Source organism: Pithys albifrons, chromosome 7 (assembly GCF_047495875.1).
Source record: "Pithys albifrons albifrons isolate INPA30051 chromosome 7, PitAlb_v1, whole genome shotgun sequence".
NCBI lineage: Eukaryota > Metazoa > Chordata > Aves > Passeriformes > Thamnophilidae > Pithys > Pithys albifrons.
The window spans coordinates 35855756-35882413 of NC_092464.1; the positions used below are offsets into that span (position 1 = coordinate 35855756).

Here is a 26658-nt window from a genome sequence, read left to right on the forward strand (position 1 = left end):
CATTCAAATACTAATCATGAGAAATGTGAGGGACAGAATGATGAGTGGAAAACAAGAGAAGAAAATGAACTTTTACCTCGACGTGTCCACTGAAGGCTGCGTGATGCAGGGCGGTTCTGCCTGCTCGATCAGACACATTGACATTGCTCAGGAGAGGCACCAAAGCTTCAGCACACTTCACAGCTTTGTTTGCAGCTGCTATGTGGAGGGGTGTCTGCCAGTTTTTATCACGAGCATTGACATCTGCTGAATGCTTTAACAACACCTGAACAGCATCCTGAAAGCATTTACAAAAAAAACCCCAAACAAGTCCCTTAGTAAAGATCTGAAATGTCAGTCTTAGATTGAAGGACAGTACAGTGGAACGTAACTCTTTACAATTTGTTCATTTGCAAACATAATCTCACACTCTGGGCTTTGTACTTCATCATAAATCCAAATCTGGGGATGTTCTTGTGAGCATGAATAATATATTCCCTACAGGATTCCACCAAATCAACCATTTCTAAATTTTTTATCCAATTCCTTAAGCCACTTGGCAACTTTTTTTGTCATCACAACTCATTTCCAAAGCTCAATAAACCACCTTAATTTCTTCTATTGCCAAGGATTAGTGAAGTACTATGAACTTATAATGACCATGAATCAATCTGCCAAGCAAAAGTTTTGAACTGCCGAATTTTAGTAACGGCAAAAAGAACAGATTATTAAATGCACATTTAGAAACCACAGATAAAACACAGCATGGTCACAAAAAGTTTCAACATACACTGTTGCAAAACTCCTGAAAACCGTTTTAAAATATTGCACTGAATTCCATCTCTCAAAAGGATTATTCATTTCCTTTACAAGCTGTGAAAAATTGACAAATCAGACTGTAACTCTTACAGCAAGACAGACAAATCCCATTAAAATATGTGCAGGCAATTGGAATGTATAAAGAATTAAATGTGTTGGTGATATCAACATGATGATGAATATTGCATTTTACATCAACTATGTGACCTTCTCACAATCCACTAATTGCTTTTGGTGCCTGCCAACTCAGTCACTGAGCACACAAATAATTGATTACCACTTTGAATTTAGAACATGTTACCATAAGTTGTTACTAGAAACTTTGATTTACACTGTGGTACAACAGCTAGGTACTACTGTCAGCTATGAGTAGAATGCTAAGTAACTTTTGATTCTATTTCTATTATAATAAATGATATTTAAAATGTTTGAATTTCTTGTACTGTCAATAAAAAAGAAAATAGGAACAAACATTAAGTGAACATACTGCACCACAGGCTTGTAATTTAAATGAGAAATGGAATAGCTCTTCCATTCTCTCAGAAACCAAAGCAAATTTAACACTTTAAAAAATTAATTATATTATAACTCTTGTCTTTTTAAAACCAAGTATTGAGAAATACCATAATCAGAACAAGGAAGTTTTAGAACAGCTATTACCCCTTTTGCAGAAGGAGGCACCATAATACCAGTATAAAAAAAGTATCTCATTTTTAAGGACATAGGCATTAATTAATATTGCAGAATTACTGAAGCTACTTAGGGTATCTTTTTTTAAAATTTGCAACATACATCAGGTGTACAAAAATATAAAGGCCTAAAATGTGACTGTCTTGACATGAGTCGCCAGAACCAGCTGACAGATAAATCTGTAATTCCAGCGATTGTGTATGTTCCAATGTCCTTGTGAAATTGCAGCTGTCCTTACTTCACAAGTCCAGATGTTTTACTGAAATAATTATCAAGGTTTTTCTTTACAGCTTTTCATCCAATGCCCCAAACCCATACATGTCTGCCAGTAGGAAAGTGGTGCCACCATATATCAACCACATATATGGGCTCTTATGACTCACTGTGTGTATAAATAGAGAATTCTGACACGTGTCTGTCATTGCCTTTGGGTCAACAATCTGATTGGTTTACATGTGTTGCTTCCCTTTGGTCAGTACTTTCTTTAAAACTCTCCACTATTTTAAAAAATACGACCATGGCTGCATTTCTTGAAGTCCCCACTCAGGCCCAGTTTGCCAGCAGGGCTCCCCTCTGCAAGCGCCGCTGCTGCCAAGAGCTTTGACTGCTCCTCAGCTCAGAAGGATGCAGCGTTTGGGGCTTTGGTCAGCTCCCAAACAAGCAGCCTAAAAATATCTCAAGAACAAACAGCATTTGGGAATAAGGCACCCTTGAAGATTCATTTTCAAACACTGTTTGGAATAGCCTGATCTCCACATAACTTGGCTATTAATGCTCGTGACAAAATACTGCCATTTATCCAGGGAACTCAAAAGCAAAACCTGAACTAAGGCTTGTTTAGATATTTCATGGATCAAATACTTCAACACTTGTCAAAACCAAAATATTCAAATCTATCTTCTTAAACAAAAATTTACTAGTGAAAAACCTTTACTTGAGATACTGAAATGAGCATCAGTTTGACTCAGGATCTCAAAGGAGAGAGTTTTGCATAAACTCTTCCACATAACAAGCTCAGCATTTCTTTGTTTTGATCTTCTACAGGCATTTAAATTTTTTATTAAGACAACCACAATAGAGAAACAATAACAAACTAATTTCTTACATTATTATATTCTCACAAATAAACTGGTAGACTTCAAGAAACATTCTACATTTCACTATAATTTTGAAAGTCATGCTCAATACCATTGTTATTAATTAATGACTTGGAAAAAAAGACATTTGCAGGCCTTTATAGAACCATTCATTTCTTCAATGCCTGAACAGATAAACATGTACAAAACCCCAAGAAATGAAAGATGATGCTGTAAAAGCTCTACTAAATCCTATTTTATCTCTATTTCCCTTATGCTGAACCATTCTAGGAGAAATAAACTGAACTTGAAAACACTGCGCAGAATCCTCTGCTAAGGAAGTTGCAGAGAGCAAAGTGGAGAACTTTAAGTTTATAGGTTACACAAACTTGCAAAACTGTTCTGCAATTCCAAACATCTGGAGTAGTTTCACTTTTTAAAAAAAGGACAAGACAAATTGAGATGCCTTAGTTTAAAATAAAGCAGTCACAAAAAGCAACATACCTCACTACAAGATGCTACAGCTCGGTGTAAAGGAGTCAACCATTTGCTGTCTTTGGCATTAACTCTAGCTCCTGTAACAAAAAATAAAAATAACAGACATTTGAAATATATCTATAGGATGACTGAAATATTTTCAAGAACAGAGATAGAACTATTGGAAGTTACTTATTCTAGACTCATCAAGTCCATTTGAAGGATACTCCCACAATCTAACAAAAGTTTAAGAGACTTCACCATACCATAAATATCTGCTTTTGTCAAACATCCTAAGGACCTAATGGTGTACTGCATCACATCATGTGCCATAACATAACGCACTGTATCAAGTTCTGCACAGAACTCCAGAAAAAGGAGAATTTGAGGATTCTAAAAGTCACCAGGAATGTCTTATGATTTTGGCAATCCTTCCCAAAAGACAGCAAGTGATGAATGAAATCACAAATATAGTGAAGTAATGATCAGTAAGTGAGAATGTAATTAATATATTTTGATTGTAATTCTGTAATTACAAATCTGTAATCAAAACCTGTAATTCTTGATTGCCTTCCAGGTAATTGTTGGCCACACTTTGTTTTTAGCAGGAGACAAAAATAAGAGCAAAATTGGTACTCCAAGCTCCACTTGACTTAACATCTAGCCAACAATCAAGGAATGAAGACTTTCAAAGTCAGGTCAGATCCACCCACATACGGAGGGGAAGCACCATGAGCTTCAGAAGGGAGAAATGTACGTGTCCACCCCAAAGAAGGGGCAAGTTCCTGAGCTGCAGCTAAAGTGAAAACGTGCTTAGAGTCCAAGCAGTATTTATGGCTTCAGATAAGGAGTTTACTGACATTTCTGCTACTTTTAACACACAGCTTCAAAACTGCACCAGAATAAATACAAAAAGATACTGTACAAAACCTTTTCCCAGTGGTAAGTTAATCACACTTGCTAAGACTAAAAGAAATTAACACATGAAAGTAAGGAAATTGGCATTAGCCAAAGAAATGCCTAAAGAAATGTTAAGTGATATCTAAATTAACACAGTCCTCTCAAAAGAACAAAAATCAACACAGCAACATCTGCTCTCCATCCCATTTGTGGTGTTCTACCCCAAGAAACAAGAAAGCTGAGGTCTAGCACATTCCATAATTAAAAATAAGTATGTTACAGACTCTAAAATAAGCTAACTTTTCAAATACAAAGAAAAATAAAATTGTAGATTCTCTGACAAAAGACAAAAAGAAAGTTGACTTTTGACAACAAATCTAAATCTCTGATGGACTTAAAAGAACCACCAAGCTTGATTTTTCCCTCCACAACAATCTCTCAAAGAAGTTGCAAAATTGTTATACTGAAAGACAGTTTTTAAGCAATAATCAGAATAAATGTACTGCCAAAAAACACATATGCATTATTACTGTGTGAACTGGGAGATCTATAGCTCTAGAGACCTTAACCAAAAGAGTAATTTTCAATTTATAGAGAGATTCTTTGCCTTTAAATTTCTCTATGAAGCCATGCTGCCAAAAATGATTTGAATTTCATAAATGAGCTTCTCCAAACAGCCTTGCATGTGAGGACACACTCCCTCTCTAGGCTGCTCTTTACTCCCTAGCACATGATTTAGGGAAAATGTTACCGCTCCTCCCTCCCCCTTCACACGCTCTGCATGGGTCATGAAGATCCCTCAAACCTCTCAGTCCCACCATGCAACAGTGAGGGAGTTTACAGCCTTGATTATCTGTGGTAAAGCTCTACTCCAGACCATTGCAAGTAAATGTTACCAAAAATATATCACACCTCTACAGAATAACTTTTGCTTTCAGGTGATTTGTTTCGCAGTTGCTGAAAGACAGTTTGAACACGTGTCTGTGCGTAACTCACCGCACTACACTGTCAAGGAAATATTATCTCCATGAAGCCCAACCTGCTGACGTGTTAACCAGGGTGTTTCTTACATTTCAAATGCCAGTTAAGCAGCAGTTTGCTCTTTCAAAGCACAGTACTGTGTATCTCAACTCCCAGTGTGCAAAACAGAAAAAAACCTAACCCCAAAAAACTTCCACCTACCACACTGGATCTTCCAGACTTCAGCAGCCTGTCTGAACATGTTTATTAAAACTTCTCAAATATTTCATTTGTTTACTTTAAAAAATTTTATATTTCAATTCTTTTAATGACATAGAATTTGCAGGAAAAGGATTAGGGGGCTTGACAGACAGATCGAACTTACAATATCACAACACAAATATTCAAGCTGACCTTAAGAACTAATCACGTAAGTGACGCTCTCCTAAAATCTGCACCTTCCACAAAAAACCAGATTATTCTTCTACACTGGTGCAGTAAACCAAAACATTCAACAAGTTCATCTCTTTCTTTACCCATTTTGCTAGTACAGCCTAGTAAGTTTGCACATCTAGGCAAATATAAAGGCAGGACTTTTGCTCTGCAAAAGGTGGATGTAGGGAGAGTGAGAGAGATGCAAGTATTACATAATTTTCTTCCCTAATCCCTGAATCTCACATTTTGTCTTGTCAAGTTGCATTCACAAGACTGACAATTAGAAAGACATCTTTTATTTAATAAATATAGTACAGAAGCTAGTGAAAAACTCAGTGATCATTACTTCTGGCATATTTATTTTTCAGGAGGGCCATTTTCCAACTGAATTCACACACTGATTTACAGAATGATCCTGGAGATTTTAATTCTATCAGTTTGTATCTGGCAATTAATTGTACATTTAAATGTGCCATTAGCCACTAATTCCTGGCCATGTATTTCTGCACTCCCATTGGCTTGGTGTCCATATTCTTATATTCAAGTAAAAGGCAGCATCTCAGCCATCTCTTGAAGAGACAGGCAAGGAATGACTGGCAGGAAATGCTGCAAGGAGCGACCACACCCCCCCTCCTTCATGAAGTGCCATACAACTATACAGCCATGTCTCTCACTTCAACTCTGTGTTTCTCTAAAGATCTTTTGTTGTAACTCTCCCCCGCCCCAAACTCCTCTGCACCAGAACTCTTCCTATTTGTAAATGTCCTCAGCAGACCAATGAATGCAGTGGCTGCATTACTTATGCATCACTAGCTGAAAACAGATCCAGAAAAGAAATACAACAGAACTGACAAGACATTTTCATCTTTGCTCACAGTACTGACTTAAGTACTGAATTGCCTTCCACTGTTCTGTTTGCAGTCTGTATTTTTAGACTTTCAAGGATGGTATTTTCCTTTGTTATTGTACAAGATGTGCTAGGACTGAACAATATCATAACATAAGCAAAGAAAGAGAAAGTGTTTTCATTCAATTATGCAATACAGACACGAGGTATTTGAAGCTCTGAAATGTTTACTTGGGAGGAAAAGATGTAAACAAGATCTTCACAGTGCATTTAAGACAGTTAACAAACTTTAACAACTAGTATACTGGAATAACTCTAGGAATAAGCTTTGCAGAAATTAGGAAGCTCTCAGGTATAAATCACTGAGAGTAACCACCAGTCCTACTGTAATTAGATTATACTTAATTAAGTTACTAACAGCTAGTAATAGCTTCAGAAGTTTTTCCTTTTAAATGATACACCCTTTTATCTGGAGACAATTACCTTGGAAGCACTTAAGCTGGCAAGTAGAAATTCTCAGACTACACTGAGGAATAAATAGAGAAGAAAACTTTTCCTTAGATAGAAAAATATGTGAACAGTCAGGAGGAGATACAGAAGGAGATTTTAAAGTAAAAGATTGGAGATATGAATTGCAACAATCAGCAGTAGAGATTGAGGGCAATTTCCTATTGAAAACTTGCGTACTTGCAAAACAATTGCTGCAAAAATAATGAGTCACACCTAATTGAGAGAAAGCTGCTTGCTACTTATAAGCTAAATATAGTACAGTAGAGGATCCAAAGATCTCAAATAGTGAGAAAGAATTTGACAGGAACAGCATTGGAATCTTTTGACCAGCCACAATGACGTTTCTTCAGTAAGAGTATTTCTTTTTGTTGTTTAAGAAACAAACAAACAAAAACTTCCCAAAACAACTCCACAAAACCAAAAAAACACATGGAGATACACTGGCCTCAAAAGAGAGGAAACCCACAATCAAGTCAAAGCCATCCTTCCAGAACTTCATTTATTTATCAGTATAAGAAGTTCATTTCCTTTAAAAACAGCTTCTGCCACATCTCGGCCCCCATCTCCTCCAGCTTTAGAGAACAACAGGAGATTCTCTGACTCTTCAAGCTATTGGATGCTTCTACCTTTTCCTAAGTCAGCTTAATTTTCTCTCTCAAAGAGCATCAGAACTACTTTCTTCACAGGAACTGACTGTTACTGCTGCCAGGGGGACATTTTGAAAGCTAAAAAAAGAAAACGTCAGCCAACATCGCTGTCAAAAGCAAAGGAAGTGGCCGAAAGATACAGCCAGTGTAAAAGGAGCCCCTGTGAAGTGCCTTCAGTGTGTGGGTACATCTGTAATCCAAACAAAGGCAGCTCATGCAGCTGGGATTCTGCAGCAATGGCCTTTCAACAGCTGAGCTACTCGCATAGCTTCAGAATCAGAGGAAAAAAACACAGGTAGAGTGGTGTAACACTGGAAGGTCTTTACTATCTTCCAAAATCTGCTATTACTATAATGACAGTTTTCCAGCATCAGCAAGATTCTTATATTTTCCATCTGACCCCAATGAAAACAAAGTTGTGGTCTGCCAAACCTTAATGAGACTGAGTTTGACCACACTCATGTAAAGCTGAGCTACACGCAGAGAAAATTTTGCATTAAACAAACAGAAATGTGTTGTTTTAGTATTTAAATATCAATACAATAGAGTAACTAAATCTATTCAAAGAAAACAACTGACAATACAAATGCTGATTTTCAAGAATTACATTGATTTCAGCAAAAGCAATAATAGTCTGCAGGGTATTTCAGAGAAAACAAGTGGGAAAAGTTAGTATTCACAAGAACACATTCTGTGATCACATTAATCTGTTTGGCTTCTCACATGTCACTTCCTGGGAGAGGAGACTCTGCTGGCATTAAAAACTGTAGGATAAACAGAAAGAATGGGGTGTTTTTATAAATCAAGAAGCCTCTTCAAAAACAGTTCATATTCAGGACTTAAAAAGGGCTTGATTTTTTTAATCAGGGCTTCTTGGAAAGAACTGGAAGTTGGACATTTGGTTAATTAAGACTTAAATATTACAGTTTTCTAATTTTCAGTAATTTGCTATCATTTAAACAATTAAAGTCAGTGCAATTATGCAAAGTAGTCAGATCTATTTGTGTACCAGGATGCAGAGCTGTATGTATGGCCAAACTTTGCGAACGAAGATTTGGGAAGGGCTCTCCCCACGTGGGTGTGCCCTTCCAGCCTGTGCAGTGGATTTTAGGTGAGGCTCAGCGTGCGCGGAACTGGCCCCACCGTTTAAGTCCTGAGGTTCATCTGCCACGGCCGAGAGAGCTTGGACAGTGACACTGAAGTCCTCAGGACTAGAACCTACAGCACCCGGCATTTCCCAGGAGGTCTCCCATCCAAGTACTAATCCGGGGCTGACCCTGCTTAGCTTCCGAGATGTGACGGGATCGGATGTCAGGGAGACATTTAACTGCCCTTTGCAGAGCTGTACACAGGTCATAAAAATACAACTGTGATGAGTGCTACAACTCTTCCCAAACTAATAAAAAAAAAAGCTTCTAAATTACAATTTTCAAGTGACTAAAATACAAACTTCTGTTCCATTCTTCTGGATGCTATAAACAATCATCTTCATGCCTCTTTTTTATTTACTGGTCAACTCTCTACTTAACAAATTTAGGAATCCTAATTGTTTATCAAGCTGCAGTCTAACACTGAGACATGATTTGAACACTTAGATTTCCACAGACCACAGGGGTACCACAATCTGTTGGTAAGACATTCACATCCTCAGGACAAGTTTTTAAGTGTCCAGTGAAACACTGACACGAAATAAAAACCAGAAGGCAATCCAATTGTCCAGCCCCAAACTGGAGCCACTGAGGCAATGTTCTTTGAGGGTTGGAGCCTGTTTCCAAACCATCACCTTCAGGTCCCTTCCCAGGTGAAAGACTACAACAGGAGAGGTCACAGAGCAACCTTAAGGTTTGTGGGAAAATGTCTCAAGAATTCAAAAACGAAGTAAGAATTCTAGGACTGAAACTTAGTCCACAAAAGTCTGCAAAAAAGTTCCCACAGTTATATGTTCAGAATGTGCAATATGGGTTGCTTAGGTCTATAGCAAGGTAATATAAAGACAGTGACAGCAACATACGATCCAAAATACACACTTGAAAGCAAGATGGATCGCCTGGAGCAGGATGTAAAATGTTCCAATCTAATTTAAAAAAATGTGTAGGTAACATATGATAACACTTTAAGAATAGAGAATAATGAGAAAGAATCAGGTAAGAGACTTTGAGCAGTAGAAAGATTAATACTGACTTCAGTAATTTTGAGGTCCGGTTTGAAGAAGGAACAAAAACATCAAAGCAAACAGTCTTTATAGGATACTTGCACAGCAGGAAAACTGTAAAGGGGTTCCCAGTAACATTTCAGCAAAGCTATGTTAGAGGACATTGCAAGCTATAAAGATAAGCTCTCACAAGGTGAGAAATGCTAGGATGAAAGTAGTCTGCACTTAATTCAATCCCTTGTGCAGATACGTTACAATAGGACCATCAAAGTCACAGACACAATTGTTACATGTTTACTTCACAGAGGAGATGCTCATTCAGAAATGTGATTTATTCAACAAACTACTTTTCTCATTGTTCAAAAAGAGGTCTTGCAACACAGCAAACCTTTCTGTAGTAACACATTCTCTATTTGCTCTCTAATGCTCATCTATTATGGCAAAATGTAACATTATACATTTGTCTCAAAGGAGACATTTTATTTCCAGCTGAAACACAACAGATGAATTTTCCCTATCTTTATGAAATGGAGAGGACAGAAACACTTAACCTTTGTTCCCTGCCTTCCAATTAAAAGACAAATCCCAGCTTGTGCATTTTCAGACACCTAGACCTGATTTCTCAGAGGAGCAGCTGGTTCAGCACTTCTGATACAGCTGAAAGCTCACACTCCACCAACCACAAAGAGTTCAAATCCAGCATTCAGAAATGAGGAAGACTAAATTGGTGACCATTTTTTAAAGAGTATAGTTTAAGAGGCTTGTGTAAAACCACCACTTGCAAGCCGGTAATACACCAATTTGTACCCAAATACAGCACAGCCTGAACACTCAGACACAACTTTCATCCTGCAATTAATTAATGCTCCTCTTCATTCACTTGCAAATGCGTCGACAATTCATACCTACCTGTGAGAGACTTTCGGGAGGCTGTGCCTCTACAGCAAGGCAAAACATGTTACTGAAGTCCATAGCACAGCACTTGAGCATAGGCAAGGTTGGACTGATACTGCCCATGCAATCCACAGCTTTCAAAGCTTTTGATTTGCAACCATCTAATGCAGTTTTGTTGTAACCAAATCTTGATTTTCATTAAATAAAAGTTATCTGAGACGTGCCAATTCCTCCCTGTCTTCCTGCACAATCTGCAGGCACTGAAGCACCCCACAGCGACTCCTCCCCGCGCTGCTCAGCTGTGGACTGTTCATGCTGTGTCCCAATTGCACGACTAACATTTCTTCCCCTGCTGCCACCCCCCAGGCAGGGTCTTGTTTCATTCCTATCTGCACTAGAATCTCTCTCCTTCCCATGAGCACTGTGCCCAAGAGAGGGCTATTTTCTTCAATCACAGTTCTGGTAAATGGACTCTATTCACCCAAAACAGAAAGAAGATTCACCCTGAGAAGTAGCTGAGTATAACTTTACAAAGTTTATAACATTGTTAGTTTTTGAAAAGGGTCACTATACATTTTTAAGAGGCACCAGAACTTGTTTTTCTTCTTGACAGGGAAAAGCAGCACCTTTTCAGATTTTAAAACCATTCACCATTTCAAAACTGAACTTTTCAGGACAAATTGTCACTATAGAGCATTTCTGTAAGATAGATATGTAAATATAAATAATGCAATATTAATTAATTGTATAGATAATAATACAGAGTACAAGTAATATATATAATGAAAATATTACATCTTTCTAAAATTATAACAAATTAAATTATGCCTGGCAATTTCAGTTGAAAGTCTGGAAACTACTCCTACAATTTTAAAAGTGGCATTTCCTTAAAGCAAAATTTGCTATTAAGGGTTGATGGGGGTGGGGGTGAAAATGGCCAGCTTTGCACAAGTTAGGTATGCAATTAAGCAGACTGAAAATTAAAGTACTTTTATGGGACTGTTAGAACTTTTAATCTTTCGATGTAAGCCTGAAGCTCCATATTATGAATTCAGCCTCAAGCTACCTGATGGGTAAGTTTGTCCAAGATCAAAGCCAATCAACTCAGTACTTCAGTCATGAAGTTCTGCTTCAGTTTTTTTGTTTAGTTTCTTGGTTTTCTATGTTTTTTTTTAAAAAGCCAAAGTATACTGTTTTACAGAACTTGCAATTTGTCTTTGTAGGAATAAATAGGGGGGGAAAGATGATATTTTAACATTTTCATTTGATCCTAGTTATACTCTGTGCATATAAGTCAACAGGCAAAGATACTTAAAACAATACAACCAACTCTGGATGCCTTCTATGTTCAAATTTAATTGTTTTTCTGAAGGCCATTTCAGAACCAAAGCAATGCTGCTAACATCTACCTAATACATATATACTATTCCTTCTTTAAAATAGTTAAATTATTGAAAGCTGATCAAGCTACAAATAAAAATAGCTATAACTGAGAAAGCTTTCTACAAAGAAATATCTTAGAGCAGAACCACACAGTATTATAACACTGATAAGTCTGGAACTCAAAATTTCAGTAAAAACATCTTCAATTTCTTAGTACATTAAATATCTCAATGAAAGTTACACAGACTAAGATGTACATAAATACTTCTTTGGATGTGTATAGAGTTATTTTTTTCCATTAACAGGAACAGAACATACCAGATAAAATAAGTAGTTCAATAATTTCTGCATCTCCCAGATAGGCAGCAGCATGTAAAGGGGTCCTTTTCTCATTATCCTGTGGCAAGAGGGGGGAAAAAAGGTTTTATTTAAAATAAAAAAGTATGTTTTAGCATTTTCTATGTTATGAAAAAACACTGCATAAAAGTGAGTCTTCCAAGTATTATACATTTCATATTTTAAAAGACGTAATTACCCTCAAGACATTGGTCACATTTACTAAGACGATCACGCTTCTCCCTAAGGGGCTCTTAACACCTACACAGTCAACCACTGTTTTCCTGACATGGACAGATTGGCAGACACTCATCACATCTGTAGATTAACCCATCAGTTATAAATCACCATGCACTTGAGCCTGTCCTACACTGTTAAAATGATGTATCATGTCATTAGCAACAATTAGTGAGAAACATTTTCTTTGCGAAGTTTAAAGCTCGTTTCAGAAGTTATTTTAATACAAAATAGAAAAGAAGTTGGACTGCATAGGGGCAAAAATACTGAAACCCAGTTTCAACTGTTTTGTTTTCTGTAAATAAGCAAAGACAAGGCAGGGTGCAATTTCTTTTACAAAAAACCATCCTGGAGTATGCAAGTAACACCCATCACTCAATTAATCCAGGCTGACCTAACATCCTTTTGAAGGTACAGGGATCAATCTTAGCCATACACAACAAATATTGATGAATATTCTCTTCTGAAAGATTACACAAAATATCTCTCAACTCTTTCAGGATCAGTGTCATTTCCCCTGCAACAGTTTATAGCTTAACCAGAAAAATAAGATCCTATCACAGTGAGAGATAAGAATGAACAAGAACCAACCAGCCTGCTCTCTGAGGGAAGGCTGCTGAGACATCAGGGAAGAGACAGATAATCAGTCAGCATCCTGGTTCTGGTCTCAGCTTTATTTAGATGTCTAAATCTTTAGCAGAGTTTCAAATACATTGGGGGCGAGGGATAAGATTATGTGCAGCAAGAAACTTTAAGTCACAAGACATTGCTATTAATTCAACAGTTGTGTCATGGCTATCATAAAATTAACACACATTTTTCATTGACATTTTATTTTGAAAAGCATTCCTCTCCCTTGCTAAAAATAACCTTATTCAGGGAATCCCTACTTGAAAGCTGGCATCATAAAAGAAAAAACTAGAACTCATGGCACGAATTATCTGATAGCAAAACTGAAGCTGAGGCCCAAGAAGTCCCTCTAAAACACGAAAGACAACTTCAGAACTTAGAACATTCAACTCACCCCCTTCAAGGAAACATCATCACACACACAACCCCTTGCTCCAAAACAACCCACTCCCTGTTTAGTCCCTGCTCAGAAAAAGGGACTACACAGTTTACTGTCTTACCCATATTTGCTAACAAAATTTTTTGACTTAGACATGAGTCATTCCAAATTGAGCTGACACTGATGCACCCTAAGGAATCAATAGTACCTCCTTATCACTAACACCACATAATGCCCCTCACCAACTTCTTGCCAGTTTGTCTCAACCACAGATTACACATCTAGGATAAAAAAAGACAGCCCCTTGTCACCAAGGCCTTGCAATCTTGGGGGGCCAGGGGGAAAACCCTGGAAGCACAAGGGAAAAAGAAAAGCAATACACATTAAAATTGCTTCTCCAGTTCAAAGCTCAGTCACTAATGAAAATCAGTTTTTATTCCTGCAGTATGGAGAAGCAAAGCTACTGTAGGCAGCTAATACTGAAGCCTGGTTGATAATGCTAAAGAGCCTGTAAACTACAGAATAAGGAACACAGAAATTAAATGAGTACGATAGTTACTGTCTGCAATTTCATCACAGAATTAGAGAAAATACAATGAGCCATGAGTACATTTCTCTGTAGAGACAGCATTTACACAGGAATATGAGCAAAAACTGCACTCCTCATCAAAAGGGCAAAACTCATTAAAATTTTCATCATACTTGTGTTGTTGGTTTCTTTGGTTTGTGTTTTTCAGTTTTTAACATCTCAGTGACAGAAGCCATACAAGTAACCAAGACAGAATGAATCAGAAATCTTCAATAAAACAGTGGACAGAAGGGAGTTGTTTGTCTAGAAATACACTAATCACCAAGCCCTAAATACATTTTCCTGAAACATCCAAGGTCCAAATATCTGATAAATTTCAGACATGCTTCTCCAAAAAAATCCAACCTCTCCTGATGAAATCCACTGAGCATCCTGAAACCACGATATGAACACAAATCAGCTTGAACACAAGCAAGATTTCCACTCCACTACTCTTGTTTCCAAGCTGTGAGTTTTCAGTCATGCAAATATTTCTGCTGTTCTTACGCTGACACTTTGAAAATATCGAAAGCCCAACTCCCAGTTCTGCAGCAGGGAGTACAAACTGGGAGTGTTCCTGTGCAGGAGGTGTGCGATGTCCCTGCTCAGCAGCACCAGGGCAGCCCTGCTGGGACACCCACAGCTTGTCATCCTCTGGGTAAGCTCCAGAGTTTGGCATTTCAACAATCTCAAGCCCCAGGGTATTGAATGACCACAAATATTCCACATGCTGAGGGTGCTTTGACAGAAGCCCTGACCTTTTTTTCCCACTCCAGTTCCACAGTTCGCATTTTCATGTATTTCCAAACAACTTTTTTTTTATTTAACCTCTCAGTGTGAAAATGTTTGGTTTGGTATTTAAAAACCTGATTTTCAGAACCTGTTGCAAAAGCAGAAATGCTGCATTCAGCAACCTCTCACAAGAAGTCTTTGCTTCCAATAAAAGAAAATTCTCATTTTGTTCCATGTGAAGTCTTACATTTTATTAATTAATTTTAATAAATGAAATCTGATTACAATGAAAGAATTCTGTATTTTAAATGCTACCAACAGCACTGCTTTACAGACCAACTACTTTTTATTAGCAAACAGTAATTACTTGATGAACAAATTTCATCTGCAAACTACTGCATACGAAGGATAATATTTAATAACACTACGAAAGCTTTCAGTTTTAACAAGGAACTTTGGAAGCAGACATCTTGCAGCACTGATACATCATACTAATATCAATTCTGACTCTGGTATTCTTCCCTGAGCTTCATAAATTTAAATTACATTAAAAGAAAAGTGTCAATAGAGAAGGGGTTTGTATACAGAAGCCACTGCTATGCAGAATGTCAAATCTAACACTGTTGGTACTGTTTAATTCCAACTATCGCTGTATTGTGGCAGTATTTGACAACTCAGAAAAGCAAGTGTTGTGCCATCTTCATTTTCCAGTTCAAAAATCTGCAAGGCAAATCAGACTATCACAACCCTAAATTAGCTGTAATGGTAGTAAGGAAACAGATCTAATTGTATTAGGCAGGTTTCACATAGTTGGAAACAACTTTAAAGTTTTTCAAACCTGTTTCCAGTAGAAACAACAAAGGATTTTGTATTCCCAATAAGAAACTCCCAAGTTTAATTCCAGATATCGGTCAACACTGTCAACAAACTAAAAAGCAATAGAAGGGCTCAATCCTTAAGGAATCAGCTTTCACAATGACAGTTTTGTGTCACAAAAAACCCCAACATCATATTTATATGCACCTTTGGATTGTATGACATGAAAAATAAATAATCCTTCAATGTGCAGTATTTCCATTTACCATTTTTTCCAAACATTTGCTCTGCACAGGAGTTTGTATAAGGATAACAATATGAGAAATGCAGAGAAAGCCTTATGACCCCGTTAAACCTAAATTTGGAATCAAGTGACATGGACAGTGGTACTGTGAGCTCCTTAATAAACTCTACTAACCAAGAACAAGGGTAAGGCCCCACCTTTATTTCATTTTACCTAAACCAGAGGCTTTAATTGCTTCACTTTCAGGGATCAAAACTTCTACAGTGGATAAATCTGTGTTAATTTAAAGACACAGGTTTCAAATCTACCTCTTTTTAAAGTAGCAAATGTCCTTTGAGATACAGCAATTTATTCCCGGTTTGGGTTCTATCTCAGCCATTGATTTAGAGTAAGTACTTACAACTACAGAGTCTTAAGGAGGTGGATGCCTTAAAAACAGATTTCTTATCCCATGCATATCCAGAAAGACTGCCATAACCAGACCATGGCTTCCCCAAGAGTATATTATAAAATTCATTTTGCCCTTCAAATACTTCAAATCTACAGATCTGAAATCTTCGAATTAAAATATGTTTTTGAAAAGCCTGAATGCAGCTTCCCCTTCATAAAAGCTCCTCTTTAGTCTATCTGGTCTTCAAACCACATTTTGCAATAACATTTTAAAATACTCCCAATATTTCATGATCACGCTTACAAAATATCATTTAATAGGTGTTTTGTGCTGTATGACTTGTCAACTGTCTGCTTCCAGTGCCATCTGTTCCTGTCAGAAATCAACCCTAAAAACACAATCATAAATCTTGAACAAGTTTCAATTCCAACACACCCTGTAGTAGCTTTAATAAACATTCCTTTTACATGAAACCATTTTAAAATGTAGAATTTTCCAGTTCAGTGAGAGGGACAGGACTTCTCAACCAGCAGGATGTGTAACTCCTGCTGGTTTTCAGAGATAACGTATAAGAACATGATTAGAAGTATTCCCAATTCTTTGACAGTGTGGAGCACCACAGAGGCCTCTCCCTGTGTGAAGTCCCAGCGCTGCACTTTGGGGTCACCAGAACATAGAACTATAGGTGCAGATTTGGCTACAGGTTTTAGAATTATCATTTTGTCAGGTAGAATAACTGTATACTTTAACTAAATTTCTTTGTTCCTCCACACAAAAAAGAACACATCTACGTATTTGGTGCTCACATTTCAACTTTAAACTTCTCAAAAATTTATTGTAGGTACTTTACTCTGTAATTCAGGTCACCAACTCTTCAGAAGTATGTTCAATCACCACAGTGCCTTAACACGTAACTAGAACTTGAAAATTAGTGAACTGAAACAAGAAGAGAAAGATTAAGTACTAGGCTCTCAAAACTTGTAATTCTGTAACAAATAAGTTTTGTATCCCTACTCTACTTGGAGTGTAATTGACTCGCTATTTCTTTTGGATTTTTTCCACCAGTTTTCCCACAATTTCTTAAGCCAATTTTCAGAACTTTGAAATGTCAGAAATTAACAAATTTCTAATTAATTTTGTTTAACATACTTTTTGGAAGCAGATCTCTACTTTCTCACCATATTTCAGATTTAAAATGTATACCTAATACAGAGAGCAAGCTAACAAGTTACACTAAAGGTCTTCTGCATGCTTAAAAATGGGAAGAAAGCACACCAGCAATCACAAAAACAATACCCATTACATAGCTCAGCACAATGTATCTTTTGAATCCAAATAACAGATACATTGTAGTTGAAATTATTAGATATGTCATGCTGACTTCATTAATTCCTTGAACTAATGCTAATGCTACTATTTGTATGAACATTTGTACTGCATTTGAAACAAACTTTTTCTGAAAGCCCAGTATCAAACTTTCACTAGTAAGACTTTATCATTAAGCATTACATTTCAAGACACATGCTCTTCATGTCATCTCTTAGGGCACAGCAAGTCTGGACTTCCAAGCACACACACACACACACACACACACACACACACACACACACACAAAATGGGGAGGAATCTTTGCCCTCTTGCTCATTAAGAATCAGTGACCAATGACTCAAGAGACCTTGCCTTGTAAAGAACAAGGAAAGAAAGTGCCTTTATCAACAAGGGTCACGTCAGCCTAATCTGCCAAATCCCAGCCTTGTTTCTAGTTCCCATCTCCAGTACCAATTTAACACTGCACGCTGGTTCTGACTTGATTCTACATCATAATATAACAACAACAGTAATAAAAAATGTCATGCCATGGATGAAACCACTAAATTTTCTGAGTGCCACCTGCGGCATTGTGAGCTTGTGGAGACCTTAAAAAAACTCGATGGCAGAGGCAGGTATACAATACAAAATAAAAGGTAAGTCAGAAGAGAACTACAAAGCACCTAGAAAAGTATCATAAAAGCACCACTTTGAGAAAGACCAAAATTTTACCTGAACATGGGTCATTCTAAGCACATATGTTTCTCAAGAGCAAAAGCTCCCCATTTTCTAAATTGCCACAAGGAATAAAAAATAAAATCCCACAAGAAGATAATTTTTAGTGGATCTACACTGACACAGAAATCAGCCAGCAAGCACCATACATCTCACATGGTAGAAGACCATTAGCTATATAACTGCAAAGGGGACATGAACTCTCCTCTCCAAAATCTGATTTTTCAAGTAAAAAAATCAAATGCTCAGCAACTGCAAATGGGTAGATTTTGGATACAAGCATATTTCAGAAACAGGGTAAAAGTTTAACTTGTCTGGAAGAATGGGCAAAAGTGGGGAAACTCATGCTGAGTGGCATTAAAAACTAGAGAAATGAAAAAATCTGATCTATGCTGATTTCTTTACTAAAGGCAGTGATAAAAGGCTAAGAAACGTGGCTAAAAACATATTGAGCTATGTGAGAAATTCATAAGAAATAAATTAATAAAGACAATGAACCTTGGTCAGTGAAATTCCTTCCCTGGGACAATAAGGCACACTCCATGATGAAAATCTTAGGGGAAAGAAGGATCACAGACACCGACAGAGCAGGAGCTTTGGAGTCCATAACAACAGTGACCAACTATAAAGCATTTCATAACTGAACAACTGTGCTTTCCTCTTCTGACTACTGAACATGCCAGGCAATCTTATTTCTTCCCTAACACAAAACTGGGTGAGTTAAAGGAAAAAAATGCAGAAAAAGTAGGTCAAATATTTGAGTTTTAGCTTTAACTTGAGGAGAGCAGAAGGACACTGCCTGTACAACATTCCATATCACATGCACACAAATGAGAATCCCCACCAGGAGGAGGCAGGAAGAAATCCCATTGCATGGCTTTGCTATCTGGATGTACTTTGCAATTCCCAAATCATCCCTTGTTTAACCTGATGCCTCTGGGCTTTTTAAATGGAATTTCTGTGACTGAATTTAAAGCTCAACTTCACAGAACAGCACCAAAATCCATGGAAAACAATTTACTTCTCACTCCTAACCACTATTTGATTCAATTCAAATAAAAGAACTGATAAAAATCTCTATCCTTACTGAACTATTACAGTTCATACACAATATAAAAACTTATAAATGAAAAGCACATCAAAAGTTTGGTTCATTTCTAATATGCCTGAACACCAAAAGCAATCTTGTGAGAATCCTTTAAAATTAACCTTTCACAGAAAAAACATCATTGATACATCATATGATAGTGACATATTGGAATATTAACTTACTGTCAACTACTTCTTATTAAAATATGTTTTACGAAACAAGATAACTCACTTGTATCTTTCTAGTATTTTGAAGTAACACATTAAAGTATCTTTTATAAAAATTGCACAAAGAGTATCAGGAGTTCAAGTTACTTGAGCAAACATCAGATGCCAAATTGACATTGTCCAGAAGACAATCTGGTTTTTAATATTGGCACTCAGCAGAACAACTTGACAGGAAGAGGACAGGGAAAAAATTTGCTGCTTTAACTTTTATTGAATCCCAAACTTTCATGTCCACAGAAACTCAGGGAAGTGCAAATTTAAATTTGATACTACACTACAAAAAAAGATTGGTGAAAGAGAAACCAGAAGTTTAAAACAAATAATGTTGTTAAATAACACTCTTTTGGACACCTTTTAATAAAAGAGTTCACTTCAAATGCCATCGGCCTTACACCATAAGAATTAGGCACAAAACATCACTCAGGTGTAGCTGTCCTCTTAAAATAGTGGCCCCAAAAGAAAGGCACACAAAGATGAAGAAAAGTGAGTCACACTTAGAGGAAGAAAGAGCTTACTGAGCTTCAAACTCCATCTAAGATTATGACTGCTGGGCCTCACAGTCAGCTAAATTCTCAATCAGAAAATGAGAGTGAAAATTTCTCATTTTAACATGTACATTTCAAAAAATACTGGTTTTTTTGCTGTGGTTACAAGGTTTAAACAGTGAGATTCAGTTCATGATCATGCCTTGTTCACAAAACTCTGCTGTTTTACTATGAAAACAGATTAAATTTTGGAGAATATTGTGTTTCTTTTTAATTTGTTTTCTGGAACACCATTATTTTATTCTGTCAATGACAAAAGTGAATGAAGCTAAATTTACTAATTTTGTTATAAGTTTTGTTACTGCTAAAGGTAAAAAATTATCAGTAACAACCGATATCAGAACAAGAAGGTTTGAGGCATTCTGGTAGACATTTCATTCTTATTTCTCACAACTAAATGAGTACACAGCCAAAAGACATTTTGACTCATAGTCAAGTATTTCAAAAGCAGATTTTGTAACAACCAAACATCTCTGTGTTTTTCCTCTTCCAAGTAATTCACCTCAAACACATCTATCTTCAATTATTCTTCTTTTGAAAATACTAAGTCACAGTGCTTTTTGGCAATAGATGTCTTCCCATAGCCTTTAATTTTTTATGTTAGGGCGGTCCCATGGTGTAAAGGAGAGCCCTCTGGACTCTGAATCCCAAGGACCTGAGTTCGAGTCTCAGTGGGAACCGTCTCCTGGCAGTTCAATGCCTCCCTGCCATCCCATCCCGTCAGATCTCGGATGCTCAGCAGGGTCAGCCCCGGTTAGTACCGAGTGCTGTGACAGTCCCGAGGACTTCACTGTCACTGTCCAAGCTCGCTCGGCCGTGGAAATGGACCTTAGGAGTTAAACAGTGGGGGCAGTTCTGCGCATGCTGTGCCTCACCTAAACAATCCACTGCGCAGGCTGGAAGGGCACACCCACGTGGGGAGAGCCCTGCCCAAATCTGCGTTCGTGAAGTCTGGCCATACACATACATACATAACTTTTATGTTCCCTGCCATTAAAATTCTGCTGGTTAGATTTTTCAATTTGTGTATAGAGAAAGCACAGCTTGTAAGAAAGCTGAACTTAGGTGCCTGTTTTATAAAAATGTCTATATAACATTTTAACATTCTATGTAGACATTTTTACATAACATATAAATGTTTTTTTGCTAAATTACAAAGGCTAGGATTTCCTGTGAGTGAATTCAAGCATTCATTTGGGTATTGGATAAGGACTTGAATAACTAAGAAGGTTTTGTGAGCTGTTCCCTTTCACTGGAAGTTCCAACATCAAGAATTTGGTTCCATTTATCACTAATAAAGGTTACTGAATTCTTGCCTAATACATGGAATGAATAAAGAGCTACTCTGTAACCTTTGGTAAGAGCAACTTGATCTCACAGTGCAGCTGAGACATTTTGGATCTATTTTCCTTTCTTTAACTCAGGAATAAAAACAGAGCAACCTTTACAACTAAGACTGTTCTTTGATATACTAAATCACTGTAGGGGAGAGAGCAAAAAAAAACCCACTGAAATTAAAAAATACCCACCCGTAAACCTCTACAGTGTTCAGAGCTCAGCTATATAAAAAACCCAAACAAACAAAAACCTTACAAAGTAAAAAATAACCCACAACAACAAAACCCACAAACAAACAAACCTACCCCAAACCACCAAACCAATAATAAACCACTAAAAATAGTTTTCCTTGGCTTTACCCTTCCCAAATACCAATATGATTGGTAAACATTTACCTGGTATATGTGACAGAAGAAAACCCCAGCTTTTAATCAGAATGCAGTTGCTGGTAAGAAAAATGACCAATAACTCTGAAACTATTTCTGTAAAAAATAAAGCATTGAGAAAACAATGGATGTTCTGTCATAAGAGTACAGTGAGGTGGAGCACATTATGTAACGCAGAGTGGGCTGAGTGAGCGACACCGACAGCCTCATCTTACAGAGCTCTGTCTGTAATGTCTGAGGACACGAGTAAGAAAGTATGCCAAGAGAGAAAACAGTACAACACAGACTCTGTTTATGCTCCAGTGAGAGATCACACACCACACTAGGTAAGGTATGCACATCTCCATCACAGTTTAAATCCAGCACATTACGTTCAGGCCACTGACACTTTTGTTCAGGAAAGCTGCAGTTTCTGCCCTTTTCATTGCTCAAATGACAATGTCCATTGTAAAACAGATATTTGTCTCAGTAACTGCATTGTCTTGCTGACAAGAAAAGATGTGGTTTTCAGTCATATAATGTTGGCACTTCTTCTTGGAGCAAGTCAAAATATTTTCTTGGAGTGTGTTATGTTAAATACCTTCATAAAGTAAGGTCATCCAGTTGCAATACTCAAAGTCCTTCTGTTAAAGAAGGAACTCAAAACAGTACACAATGCAATCTCTGCTAATACAGAGACAAACTGTCAGGCAAGAAAAATCCTGCAGAATATATCTATTCTGAAGAATGAGAGTAAAATGAGAGTGGAAAAAAACCAAAAAACTTTCACCCAACAAGGGTCCACAACAGAAAATCAAAGTCCCCAAACTGCTCACAAAAGAAACCTAGCAGAAATCCTCTGCTAGTGAGGTTCAGATCTCCTCTAAAACTGTTGGCTACCTTAGGATCAAAGTATCTTGCTTGCACTATTTCTTAGGCTAAGCTTATCCCCTGTCCACTTAGGAGATCACTGTCACTATAAGAAGAGCCAGCAGCAACCAAGACATTTACACTCCTTTGAGACAGTAAGTCAGCATCATGTAATTTATAATTTACCATAATTACATATATACATATGTATACAACTAGTATTCCATGCAAATAAAAACAGAAATTAAATTAATGATCAGGAAGGATAATAATAAAGCCAGACTTTAAAAGACTAAAAAGAGAACAGATTTTCACAGGTTTTGGAGACAAATGTACAGGCTGACGTTACAGGCCTGAGAAAATACTGGGCAGACTTCATAATCCAGATGAACACTGTATCCAATCTTCTGGGGCACACTCTTTGGCAAGAACTCAGTGCAATGACCTTCCAGTTCATTTATTCTGAGACCTGACACCAGTATGAGCCTTTTCAGGTCCCACCAGCAGCAGACAGGAGTCCTCTGCCTTGGGCATTGTGGGATATCCCTCCCTACATCATACAGAAACAAATGAGAGACACTTCCTTTTCACAACTTTTGATATACATCCTTCCTTTATTAAAGTAGATGTAAGGAACTTAAACCACTCCCTCATGTACAGCCACGTAGGGCCAAACTGGACAAATGAAATTATGTTTACCGACAGCGTATTAGATATTCCACAGCAGATATGTAAGACAGCTTTAACCACCTGCAATTTGGAGAACATTATCTTGTTCAAAGGTGTGTTGCACATGTGTGAACAGTTTTCACCCAGAAAATTATTGCAGAAAATTCAAATCCTATCCTGCTTTTACCAGTAAGGCATTCCTTCAGGACTGAGTCCATGCTGGAAGCCAATGCACGTCAAGTCTATTGAGTTTTGTTTCTTTCTGCTCTTTCAGTGGGGATGTTCTGTTCTCAAATACCAACCCTTTGCATGTCAGGCACAGCAACTGCCAGGACTAACTCCAGCAAGCTCTAACTATTCAAGACCTCGCCTCCAGCTTGTTTTGTAAAAGCAGCAGGAAATGCAGAACTTCAATTATACTTTGAAGGTTACCATCTTAAGCAATAATAACTAAAAGTGAAATGGCAAATTAGACACAATCTACAAAATTATTATTACTAAGAATCATACTGGAGACTCAAACACAAAATTCTTGAAACACTTTTAAATTTGAACTAATTATTCATGCTCTGCACATCAATGACAATTTTTCAATGTTAAAGAAATAACATTGACTGAAACAAAACTTGCACGTCAAATCCCCAACGACTGTAAAAGAATTCAGTGTTTGGCCAGTACAGTAAAACATTGCCATGCAGACATCCAAGCTCGTTTGCCCAGTTTAGCAAACAGTAAAATCCCATTTGCACAGTACTAGGCGAGCTTACTAGAGCTGATGAGAAGGAGGACGTGTTAGCCTGAGTAGCACACTACACTAATATTAATTCATACTGCAGTCTCTCAAGAATAATTCTCATTACCTGCACAGGGCAGCACCATGCCACGTAAGCACTCAGAGGGTCCTACCCTTTGCAATGGTAATTTTTTGAGAGCTACTATGCACAAAACCCACTGTACTGAGTAGCAATTTGCTGATGTTAGTCAGATTATCTCATAGCTCTGTTGAAGGCTTGTTTGTATCCCTGTAATGGGAATGATAACTCAATACATCTGAAAATCTCATCTGCAGGGCTAATTAGAATTATTGACATGAAGCAAGGAATTATTCCTCTCTGAACTGGCAGGTTTCTCTCATTAAGCATTTCAATTCTGAAGAAAAATGCCTAATTATACAGATCTGTATTTAAAACATCTTTAATCTATTTCTACACCAGAAGAAGAACTCAACACCATTTGGACACACTTTATCTTGAGGCTGAAAAACACGATTCACTCTAAACCGCTAAAAAGGGAAAAAGATATCTGATTAATCATTACAGATGACACGCTTGAAAAACATTCCCCACTAATGAACAGGAAATCCATAACTTCAAAGTTAAGTAAATAACTTTTATATTATGAATTTAAATCTTCTTTCAGTAGCTGGTGGATACTGTCTACAATATGGAACTGGCAGCACTCGGAAGAATCAGTCTCCAAAGTTCTCCATTTCTGGAATCAGTCTGGCTTCAGACCAGTGGATCAAACAGCCTAATATCCAATCCTTTAGAAGCAGAACCAGCTTTCCTATACAAAAACCCTCCCTACATTCCCTGCAGCAAAGTTTCTTCTTATCTCTTCAGATATATAACATGAATATTCATGTTTTTAAGAACTTATTTAATTCTTTACAAAAATAACCCCTGGACATTTCCATACAGTAGTGCAGAACTCCATCTCCTCCTTTAAAATACCTCATTAAAACCTGAGCATGTTTAGTGGCAAGGTGTTTTACAAGCTTTGTGCCTTCTTACTATAACACCACACACACTGGCCTGTGCTAGTCACAAAAAGCCCTTCTAAAACCAATTCCTGGACTTTCTTGCATGCAAGATCCTTCAGCTCCACATGCATGGCTCAAGTTTTGAGTAGGCACAACATGCTCCTGGTCTGCACAAGACCACAAACACTCTCTCCAAAACCAGAACTCTTCACAGAATTTTCCTTCTATTTTTCAGATATAAAGAAATTACAATTAAGTGAACAAGTTATAAAGCAGGAGAGTCTCATATGACTCATCATTTCATCAGGCTGATCACACAGGAAATGGGGGTTCCTGACTGTGGTGGAAAGTTTAGTACAGAAACTATGGAGAAGCAGAAAGCATCATCATGCACATTGGACAAAAGTCCATGGAAAGGTTTAAGGACAAAGAAACATCTTGCTCTTCCTCTAAAGCTGTATTGTATTAGAGGTCTGGAGGCAAGTAGGATAGAGAAGATGAGCATCATCATTAGTCTCTGAGATTATATACTATTTTCTTCTCTTCCATATATTCAAAAAATGTATTTATATATACCTCACACAAAATGAAAACATACCCAACCAAATAAAGCCATCAACTATTTAAAATGTCTCCATCAAACTACAAAAGCTCAGTTTTTATTAAAGGTCTGTTCTGAGCCAGAGATAGGTATAATTATTTTTTATGAAAATCGGTCAGTAAGAATTGAGCAGAAGGGTCTAAAGGCACACACAGCCTGGTTTGCAATGTGTGCCCACCCTGAGCTCTCCTGCTCTCTGTGGGACCTCCCTGCCACTCATGTGCCCCACACAAGATTCCTTGGCCTCTGCTCCAGCACCTCGGGCTGGGTTCCAGGCAGAGGCTGCTGCCCTGACTGAAGGCCTGTGTTCTCAGCAGTGTGTTTTACTGGAGGAATTCTCTTTATTAGTGTTTATTTAGATAGGAATGTTTTATTTCCTCTCCAACCCCCTGCAGTTATTTCAAAGGACTCTTCTCACTGCCCTTTCTTTATATACCTCCTGTTGTTAACATTAGATAAACAACCATACTTTTAAATATACATAGAAGCTCACACTTTATATATAACTGGTATGCACTTATATATAGGCATACACACATGCATGTATGTGTTCTTTCAATATACAGTTCCTATTTGCAGAGAAGCTCAAAGGAAATCACTGTGCTTAATAATTCAAAGGATAAAACTGAATTAAAACAATTAGTACCAAACTATAAGTTTTAACACATCCTGTCTTCTCATCATATTAAAAAGTCTTTCAAACTCACAAATACCTCTAATTTTATCCCCTAAATGTGCTACACTCCAAACTGAAAATAAAAAGAGATTACAAATTATGTTCAACCAAGCAGAAACCTTTCCAATGTTGAACAGAATTTCAAATAGATAAATTATATGGAAAATTAACAAGCAGTTTTAAAACCATTTTTCTTCAAGATTTGATTGCTAAAATGTGAAGATATAAATAATAATAATGACACCAGCTATAACAAGCACATTATAAAAGTTGGGAAATTAAATCAATCATTATTCTAATTATCTCTGAGGAAAAAAAAGTGTTCTCAATATAGCAGAAGACATGCAAATATTTCTAGGCACTTTATTAA

The 26658-nt window shown here is 37.2% G+C and overlaps 1 protein-coding gene across 4 annotated transcripts in view; it reads right to left on the reverse strand.

Moving 5' to 3' along the window:
- The window catches only part of ANKRD28 (ankyrin repeat domain 28), a 118315-nt gene that overhangs the window by 39700 nt on the left and 51957 nt on the right, over nucleotides 1-26658 (reverse strand). For all 4 annotated transcript variants that reach the window (XR_011698318.1, XM_071561030.1, XM_071561032.1 and 1 more), the window contains exons 3-5: nucleotides 12088-12166; nucleotides 3069-3139; nucleotides 77-277 (exon numbers count right to left, since the gene is read on the reverse strand). Coding sequence is in view for 2 of the 4 variants with exons in the window: in XM_071561030.1 (XP_071417131.1) it covers nucleotides 77-277; nucleotides 3069-3139; nucleotides 12088-12166 (351 nt within the window). In the remaining 2 variants the exon portion in view is untranslated. The remainder of the gene's footprint in view (nucleotides 1-76; nucleotides 278-3068; nucleotides 3140-12087; nucleotides 12167-26658) is intronic.